The sequence below is a fragment of the Oratosquilla oratoria genome, chromosome 37 (assembly GCF_046742065.1).
Source record: "Oratosquilla oratoria isolate Oo_2021 chromosome 37, ASM4674206v1, whole genome shotgun sequence".
Lineage (NCBI taxonomy): Eukaryota > Metazoa > Arthropoda > Malacostraca > Stomatopoda > Squillidae > Oratosquilla > Oratosquilla oratoria.
The window spans coordinates 30,068,103-30,078,635 of NC_134813.1; the positions used below are offsets into that span (position 1 = coordinate 30,068,103).

Consider the following 10,533-nt stretch of genomic DNA (forward strand, 5'->3'; position numbering starts at 1 on the left):
AGACAAGAGGATGGACAAGGAGTCTGAAGTCAAGGGGGAGGAGGAGGAGGACAGAAGCGCTGGAGGAGGAGGTGGAGGAGGAGGAGGAGGAGGAGGAGGAGGAGGAGCTGATGCAGGAGGTGGAGGAGGAGAAGGGAGTGAAGGTGGAGGAGGAGGAGGAGGAGGAGAAGGTGAGAGTGTTGGGGAGAGTGAAGTTAGAGTAGGAGGAAGCGGAGACGATCTGAGGAAGACTGTTGGAGTGGGACTTGGTGGAGGAGGAGGAGGAGGAGGAGGAGATGGTGGAGCGATGGACTCGGATGGTGGAGATGGTGGAGATTCGAGTGACAACGACACCAGCGACGTGGAGGAGAACGCGGCGTCGCTGATGGAGAAGGCGGCTCTCCATCATCACCAACAGCACCTCCAACAACACCCGGAGGATTTCAGGTGAGTGTTTGCGAAATGAAGAAAATAAATAAACAAATAAAAGATGAACAGTTAATAATAGATAAAAAATAAGTAAATAAGTAAAAATAAATAAATATATGTATAAATAAATAAATATATAAATAAATAGATAAACAGATGAACAGTTAATAAATGAACAGATAAAACAAAAAAACAAGTAAATTTACAAATAAATAAATGAATAATTAATCAAATAAATCATTAGATCAAATGCAGAATGAATTACCAAAAATAAATACAAATAATTAACTAGATAAATAGGAAATCATAAATAAAAGAGTGATTCCACGGATATGAATTAAATCGCCCGACGGCAGCTGATATAAAGGGAAAGGGACCCCAGGGTACGTAAGGTGTCCTTCGAAATGGGCTACGGGGGATGAATGGATTGTCCACCCCCCAGGGCAATACATGGGGGGGTGGATACGGGCGGGGGGCTGTAGTGCATGAACGGGACCCCCCGAGTGCATTGCGGACCCCCGGAATGAGCATTACGATTCGCGTGACCTCCACATGTACATGACCGGTCTGCAAATTGCATCAAGGATTGTTTAATCGAATGCAAAATTTGAAATCATATTTTTTAATTGCTTTATTTTGGGGAAAGGGGAGAGGGGGGGGGGAAGCAACGAGGGGGAGGGGGAGGGGGAGGGGGAGCGGGGCAAACGAAAACAAACTCGAATTTGATTTCTAATTTTTTGCATCAAAGTCAAAAAAAAAAAAAATTCTTTGTAGTGTGGAATGCTTCTAAACACAGCGACTGTTGTGTGTGTTTTTTTCTTTTTATTTCTTTTTTCTTTCTTGTTCGTGAACTTCAAAGGTCAGATATGCAAAAAGAAAAAACTCAATAAATAAATAAATAAATAAATAAATAAAAAATCAGCCCCCAAGAGCAATTTTTTTTTTACTTTTGGAAATTATCCAAATCATTTGTGAGCGAGAAAAAAAGTGACGTGTATTTTTCATTTTCATATTCTTTACACACATGTATATGCATATGCATTTCAGTATATGGGCATAATATATACAAGTATGCACATGCAAGCACACATGCAAACACACATATATGTAATTAAGTTATACATTTTTCATCCATGTTATGTATGTGTACAAACAAACACACTATAATAATGTTGGTCTTTCATTAATGAAGTTGACCATGACTTTGGCTTCAGATTTAGAATCTGTGACTAAGTCCAGAGGTGGTTCATGAGATCCACCCGGGCGTGGAAGGCTCGCCTATACATGTATGGGCGGATGCTGTGGTGGAAGTGGAGGTGGTTCGAGTCCTGCGTGCATCGCGTTTTCTTTGACCCTCAGCGATGCATCTGGGCCCGAATTTATAAAAGATCCTAACTCCTAGGCCTGGACATAAATCTTCAAAATGACGGAGATTTTTACCTTAACTCCTATGTCGGCGACCTAAATGCTTATGTCTAGAATGTCTAGACATAAGCACTTAGGTCGCCGACATAGGGAGCTAGGTAAAATCTCCGCCATTTTGAAGATTTATGTCTAGACTTAGGGGGGATAGGATCTTTTATAAAACCAGCCCCTGGTCTTTGATCCACGGGTTCCAGGGATGATCTTGCTCCGCCAAGCTGGACAATCCAGGACAAATGATTCCCAAGGGTTGAGTCTGATGTCCAGAGGCTTGAAGGACACTTTGAGGTCCTTAAAGTATTTCTTATGCTCCCCAACTGGACACTTACCATGGGAGAGTTCTCCATATAGGAGCTGCTTTGGTAGTTGACTTTCAGACATTCTGGAGATGTGTCCAGCCCACCGAGTTTGAGCTTTCTGTGGGAGGGTATGGAGGCTGGAAATGCTGGCCCGTTCCAGGACCTCCGTATCTGGAACTTTGTATCTACCACTTGATATGGAAGAGTCTGCGGAGGCTGCTCGGACTGAAGTGGTTGAGCTATGTGTCTGCTGTTGAGAGTCCAGGTCCACACACACACACACACACACACACACACACACACACACACACACACACACACACACACACACACACGCGCGCGCGCGCGCGCACGCACGCACGCTGTGGTTAGAGCTCTGGCCTGCCACTACGGAGGTCCGGGTTCGACCCTCGCCCGGGGCTGAAATAATATCAGTATCGCAGCGCTGAGGGGTGTTACTCCAACTCTCGTGGGCGGGGAGTTGGGTGTGTGTGTGTGTGCAAGGTCATAGCATTACCCATAGATCGGACCTACGAGCTCTGAGCTCTCTTCCAGGAGGGAAATAGCTGTCGATCACGAGTCCATCACGTGATCCAAAGACCAAGTGAATACACGCGCGCACTCACACACGCACACACACACACACACACACACACACACACACACACACACACACACACACACACACACACACACACACAGAGCAATCGCGGCCACCACTACGGCGGTCCGGTTTCGAATCCCGCCCAGGGATTAAATAATTTCAGTATCGCTGCGCTGCGAGTCGTTACTCCAACTCTCGTGGGCGGGGAGTTGTGTGTATGTGTGTGTGTGTGCGTGTAAGGTCATAGCATCCATTGATCGGTCATATATGAGCACTGAGCTCTCTTCCGGGAGGGAAATAGCTGTCGATCACGAGTCCAAAACGTGATCCAAGACCATATCACACACACAGCTTGAAGGTGCAGTGGTTCCACCCTCTACAGCTAATTCAGCGATCCGAGTTCGAGTCCTGCCCAAGGCTGAAAATCTCGACATCGTTGCACTGTAGCCCGATATTCCAACTCTGGTGGGCAAGGAGTTGTGTGGGTATGTATGTTCGCAAAGTCATAGTATTACCCATTGATCAGACCATATATAAGATCTGAGCTCTTACCAAGGAGGGTAAAAACTGGCGATCACGAGCCTAACACTTGATCCAATAACATGGTGAATCTCATATATATACATATAGGTACACATACATACATACATACATACACACACACACACACACACACATACATATATATATATATATATATATATATATATATATATATATATATATACATACTGTATATATATATATATATATATATATATATATATATATATACACACACAATGTATATATGTTTGTGTGTGTGTTTGTGTGTACGTGTGCGTCTTGTATGTATATAAACTCAGACATCCAAGAAAAGGCTGAAGACAAAACTGAAGCCCTCCTCCCCCTCCCCCCCCCCCAAAAAAAAAGTAGCAAGAGGTCGAAACCAGAGATTACTGACGATAGACCCGATTGACAAGCCAGCTCCCCTCCCCCCTTGTCTCCATCCATCCCCTCCCCCACTCCCCAAATGTCTAATCAACTCACGTTGCAAACGAGATAATCTCCTGAATGGATAGCCTTGCAACACCGTCTTCAACTCGCCATAAGCGGAGTTGATGACTGTAAACTCTGAGAAACCCGACCTTATTGCCCTTGTCCAGAAGGTCCAGATTACCTTGCGCTCTCCCCCTGCTCCCATCCTTTCCCCCTCTCCCCCTCCCCCTCTCACCTCCTCTCCCCCCCACTCACCCATTAAACTCAAATGGAAAATTAGAAACAGGAGTAATTCCTATAGTACGTAGGACTAGAGGAGTAATTACGTTGTTGTCATGACAACGCCTACGTAACTGCCCGGGAATTGACCCAATTGCGTACGTGTTTGACCCAACTTGAGCTCCAAGGATGAAGACTCCCTCCCACTGAATAAAATCGTCTGTGCAACGATTAAGCAAATATATAAAGTCTATCACTATGACGTCATCAGAGGAGGTGACGTCACTGAGTCAAAGAAAATGGATATACAGGTGATTGCAACACTTTCTACCTCGAGTTTCACTGAGCAGAACCCCGCAGCCCCCAAGCAGCCGGCAATGATCCTCACTAGATTAAAAAAAGGCTGGACTGTTCTCTGGAGGAAAGGGATCAGTCGCCGGTTGCCATATCTCCTTATTTGAAAAAGGTGAAGGAAGTACAAAGATGATAGAGCCATCTTGGGTCTGATCCGGGAACCAAGTGTCATCCCCTAGGGGCTGCACCTACAGATGGAGGCGAGAGTGGCATTTGGAAATGGGCGGTAGGGAGATGATTATCTTCGACGTCCTTCCCGCGATTCTATTCATCTCGACGGGGTATATAATCTATCACGTTTATAGAAATCACTAATATAATAATCGATAGATTCTCTATACAGTCGTTACAATTCATTACAAAATGTATCTATTCTCAGAAGTCGTATTTTACGATTAATTATTAGGTCAATTTCTTAAGATCTGTATTTGAAAGATAACACAAAAATGCCTTGATTTTCTTCTACTGACTGAAATATTTCAGATTCGTTTCAGTGTGTGTGTGTGTGTGTGTGTGTGTGTGTGTGTGTGTGTGTGTGTGTGTGTGTGTGTGTGTGTGTGTGTGTGTGTATGTGCGTGTGTGTGTGTTTACCTAGTTGTATTATACGGGAAGGGAGTTATGCTCGTAGTGACCCGTCTCTGTATCTTTCAGAATCAAGTTTGTTCTTAAATTCTTGTATAGTTTTTGCACACACTGTTGTCTCATCTAATTTGTTCCAGACATCTACCACTTTGTGTGAGAAACTATTCTTTTTCAGATCTCTTCTATAACTATCATTTTAAGTTTCTTTTCGTTTCCTCGTCTTTCTTTTATCCCACTTTAATAATTCTTCCATGTGTGTGTGTGTGCGTGTGTGTGTGTGTGTGTATTCACCTTGGTCTTTGGATCACGTGCTGGACACGTGAACGGCAGCTATTTCTCTCCCTGAAGAGAGCTCAGAGCTCGTATGACCGATCTATGGGTAATGCTGTGACCTTACACGCACACACACACCCAACTCCCCGCCCACGAGAGTTGGAGTAACGACTCGAAGCGCAGCGATACTGAAATTATTTCAGCCCTGGGCAGGATTCGAGCCCGGACCGCCGTAGTGACAGTCAGGGACTCTACCAACCGCGCCACCGAGTCGTGTGTGTGTGTGTGTGTGTGTGTGTGTGTGTGTGTGTGTGTGTGTGTGTGTGTGTGTGTGTGTGTGTGTGTGTGTGTGTGTGTGTGTTTACCTAATTGTACTATACAGGAGAGGAGCAACACTCGTAGAGTCCCGTCTTTTCCTCCCCAGTTATCATATCAGCTAACCATGGCTGTATCTCCGTAATCCACAATTATCAAGCTTAGATATAAATTCAGGTATTATTCTAACTTTAGCTATATCGCTTTCTCAACTATCCCAGGTGTGTGTGTGTGTGTGTGTGTGTGTGTGTGTGTGTGTGTGTGTGTGTGTGTGTGTGCGCGCGTGTGTGTGTGTATTACCTAGTTGTATTTACCTAGTTGTATCTTACGGGAAGGGGAGCTATGCTCGTAGTACCCGTCTTTGTATCTCGCAGTGTCTAGTGTTCATGTGTGTGTGTATGCGTGTGTGTGTTTATGAGCGTTTTCATATGCACGTGAACGCGTGTACACACACGCGCGCGCGCATGCGCAACACGTGCGCACCGCAAAGCGCTCAACCACACGACCAACCCGCCAAAGCTCGTATTACTAAAGTCCCCCCTTGCCATCTTCAGATCGAGCAGCATCGCCGCCCTAAGACAAAAGGCCCAAGAGCACAGCGCAAGACTTCTGCAGGAGACGTCCGTTTCTCCCCATCAGGAGCTCCACCACAGTCACCACCACCACCACAGCGGTCCCTCACCACCGGCAGTACCACAGCCGCCACCACCGCCACCACACCCCGCTAGTCACACCTCTTCCTCTTCTTCCTCCTCCTCCTCTTCCTCGACGCCAATCCTTTCCTCAAGTAATTCCCACGACCGGTCCACGCCAACACTTCATAGTGGAGGCGGAGGGGGTGGGGGAGGGGGAGGAGGAGGAGGAGGAGGAGGAGGAGGAGGAGGAGGAGGAGGAGGAGGAGGAGGGGCTTTCCCCCTCAGCCACCACGGTATGGTGCAGCAGCCGCCACAGCCACCACCGTCGCTCAGCCGAACGCAGCTGCCCCCGTCGCATCATCCTTCTTTGTTTTAACGTCTATATGGTTAGTAGCCTTATCCTTTGCTATCCTTTCGTGATTTCCTTCTTGATACCCTCTGCTCCTCCTTAGCAGCTACCCCCTCCTACTCTTCCTCCTCCTCCTCCTGCTCCTCGTCTTCCACTACCTTCTCTTTCTCCTCTTCCTCTTCCTCCGCCTCTTCGTCTTCTTCATATCACATCTCCTCCTCCTCTCCCCTTCTCCTTTAGTACTTTCCATAGTTTTGTCATCAGTTCAGTATTTCATGAACAGTGAATATGTCCAATATATATACGCATAAATACACGTCTACGTATTTCTGTATGTATATGAATACTATATATGCGTATATTGATATGCATATGTATACGTATATATATATATTTACATGTATGCATATGTATGTACACTAGATATATATATATATATATATATATATACATATATATGTATGTATATATGTATATGCATATGTATATTTATATGTATATGTGAACGTTGAGTCTGTTCTGGAGACTATGAACCGGCCCTTCGGGGACGCACCGCCAGGTGGAAGTGGGAGGTGGGGTGGGGGTGTTGCAAGCTACTCTGAGCGGGGGGCTGGTGAACGGTTCCTCCCCCTCCCCCTTTGGGGGTTGGGGTGACTGTCTATCCTCCCTCCATCATCTACTCGATGTCGCCACTTGAAGATGCAACTCCTCGACAGGACATAGATGACCAGCTCTCCAAGAGCATGTGGTTGTCGATATGGTTAGAAGCGCTGGAACCAAACGGAGTGTACAATGGATCCAAAAGATAATACCAACCTCGCACATGTGTAGATAGCTGAACTATGACAGCTAAAAAAAAAAAAAAAAAAAAAAAAAAAAAAAAAAAAAAAAAAAAAAAAAAAATACTAGCACATGTGTAGATGGCTGAATAATGACTTAAAAAAAAAAAAAAAAAAGGTCAGCTTCCCTTCAGAAGTCTTGTCCCGTGACCTTGCTTGCCCTGACTACCAAGAATCAGAGGATTCCCTCGAGGTCCACCTTAGGACAAAAACACCAAAACACTTGACCTCATCCTTGGCACACGCGTGACCTCGTACGCAAAAGCGCTAAAAGGTCAAGGGAAATAAAGTCGCGAATAGACTCCTAACAGCTAGTTACAGGATTTGAACATCAGAAGGAGACTCTATCCGACATACACACAATTCACAAGAGCAGGTGACTATGTTCCCGATGTTCTACAATATATGTAGAGGTGAGGAGCCTACGTCAGGAGGCGCTGAGTAACTGTACCTGAACCTCTGCCCTATGATCTTGGGCAGTTGGGGCAGGTAGCTACGGTCACGGCTGGAAATCGGAGGGGTGTGCGGGATTCGAACCCACAACTAAACGAATGCGAGAACGGCACGCTTCCGACGACGCCACTTTCTGGCTTATTTAAATTCTTCGGTCAAAAAAAAAAAAAAAAAAATATATATATATATATATATATATACATATATATATATAATGGTAAGATAGATAAACAAATAAATAAGCAAATGAATGAATAATGAAGCATGTCATGCTACTTTTCTTCCTCTTCCACCTACTTAACCTCCTTCAACCTCCTCCTCCTCCTCCTTTTCCCTCTCCCAATCCTTCTCCTTCCCTTCCCCCTCTTCCTCTTCCTCCCCTCCCCTCCTCCTCCTCTTCCTCCCTTTCCCCTTCCTCCTTCCCTTCCCCCTCCTCCTTCCCTCCCCCCTCCCCCTCCTCCTTCCCTTCCCCCTCCACCTCCTCTTCCCCCTTCCCCTTCCTCCTCCCCTTCCTCCTCCTCCTCCTTCTTCCCTTCCCCTTCCTCCTCCTTCTCCCCTTCCCCCTCCTCCTCCTCTTCCCCCTCCTCCTCCTTCTCTTCCCCCTACTCCTCCTCTTTCTTTTCTTCTTCCTCCTCCATTTGGAACTTCACGATGGGCAACCCCATGGAGAAGAGGTTGAGGAGGAGGAGGAGGAAAGGGAAGAGGAGAAGATGGGAGGAGGAAAGGGAAGAGGAGAAAATGGAAGAAAAGGAAAACAAGGAAGATGAAAAAGAGGACAACGAGGCAAAAAAAACGAGGAAAAGTAGGCGAAGATGGAAAAGGAAGAGAAGATGGAAAAGGAGGGAAAGGCGGAGGAGGGGAAATGGAAAGGGGAGAAGGAGGGGAAGTAGAGAGGGGAGAGGGGAGAGGAGGGGTCTCAGGTCTCAGGTGGTCTCAGGGTTCTAAGAGTGTCCGCAGGGCTTAGAAGAGTGGGGAAGTACATCTAGTAGGGGGAGGGGGAGGGGGGGAAAGATGCTAGGAGGGGGGACTAACTTGTTGGGGGGGAAGGGGACATTAAATTGTTGGGGGAAGGGGGGCACTAACAACCCTTTACTCAAGATCTCTTCACAGTTGTTGTACGTTTCCCAGTATATGAATATTTATACACATACATATGTACACACATGTACACACACATGTACACTCGTACTCACAAGCGCACACACATTAACGCATACCCCCTATGGGGTATTGGCTACATAAGTGTTAGGGAGTCAGTATTCTAGGGAGTTTAGTAGAACCCCTATGGACCAGAGTCTCGCGGTATTCTTTGAGAATTGGAGGCTCGTCGCTACTCAAAAAGTAGTAGTGGCCTATTTTCAAAAAAATTATTTTTTCTTCGTTCTGATACTTTGAGTAAATCTTAGCCAACTCCTCTGTTGTTCTCAAAGATAGAAGCGCTGGCAATTGCTAACAGAATACATGTGCACATGTAAACATACACACACACGAAAATACACATATAAATATACATACAAACAAGCACACACACACACACAGAAAACCTACAAAGAAGATTCCTTGATCCGGGTAGAAAGTCAAGAGGTAAAAAAATAATAATAATAAAATAAAATAAAATAAATAGAAAAAAAAAATTATAATAATAAAAATTAATGAAATTAAATACTAAATTAATTAATTAATTAATAGATAAATAAAATAAATCGATAAAGGATGTCAAGAAATTGTTTTGTGCGCAGACGCGCTAGTTACTGGAATATCTTTAAGATGAAGATGAAGAAGAGGAAGGCAGGACCCCAAGAAAGTAGACCCATTCCCGTATATTACAATTAAGTAATTCACACACACAAACACACTCACACACGACAGGACACCACGAGCATAGCTCCCCTTTCCGTAAGATACTAGGTAAAATACACACACACACACACAAACATGTATATACAATGTACACACAGACTCACACGCACACAGACGTACACAGACGCACACACGTACACACACCCTGTTGTTCGTCCTTGGGAGGATCGTTCCATCAGCGACGAACGACTCCTCCGGAGGTTCATTTCGTGTCATCTTGGGTCGTCGCCACCCTCCCCCCTTCCCCCCTCCCCCTTCCCCCCTCCCCCTCCCGCGTCCCTCCGTTCTTCACCATAGACCCTCGCGCCCAATACCCAATAACCCTAAGGCCAGAGGAGAGGAAGAGGAGGATGAGGAGGAGGAGGAAGAGGAGGAGGAGGAGGAGGAGGAAGAAGAGCAGGAGGAGGAGGAGGAAGAGGAGGAGTCTGCCTAAGGCCAGGACACTGAAGCCCTCAAGAGCCAGATATATTTTCTTCTTTTTTTCTTCTTCTTCTTCTTCTTCTTCTTCTTCTTCTTCTTCTCCCTCGCCTTCTTCTTCTTCTTTTCCCGTGAAGAGTTCCCCTGTGCCAAATTAGACAGGAATAAAATTGGACTAAAATCCAAGTCTTCCTTCATGCACCTCTACATAGTTTTCATAATGCATCAACAATGTATAATATATAATATATAATATATAATGTATAACATATGATATATATATATATATAATATATAATATATGATATATAATCTATAATATATAACATACATGATATATAATATATAAAATTTAAAGTGTAATATGTATTAGTAAAATAAAATATGTAGCATACATTACATATAATGTATATAATAAAGAATATACATGCATTTGCCTAGACCTTTTCTTTCTTGCGTGTGTGTGTGTATGTGTGTGTGTGTGTGTATGTGTGTGAGTGTGTGTGTGTGTGTGTGTGTATGTGTG

The 10,533-nt window shown here is 44.9% G+C and overlaps 1 protein-coding gene across 1 annotated transcript in view; it reads left to right on the top strand.

The window, feature by feature from the left end:
- The window catches only part of LOC143019413 (uncharacterized), a gene marked incomplete at its 3' end in the record, with an annotated part of 167,825 nt that extends 161,540 nt beyond the window's left edge, over positions 1-6,285 (top strand). Inside the window, exons 5-7 of the mRNA XM_076175048.1 lie at positions 1-40; positions 164-426; positions 6,009-6,285. The exon at positions 1-40 is cut by the window's left edge and continues 55 nt beyond it. Coding sequence (XP_076031163.1) covers positions 1-40; positions 164-426; positions 6,009-6,285 — 580 coding nt within the window. The remainder of the gene's footprint in view (positions 41-163; positions 427-6,008) is intronic.
- Positions 6,286-10,533: the final 4,248 nt, after the last annotated feature.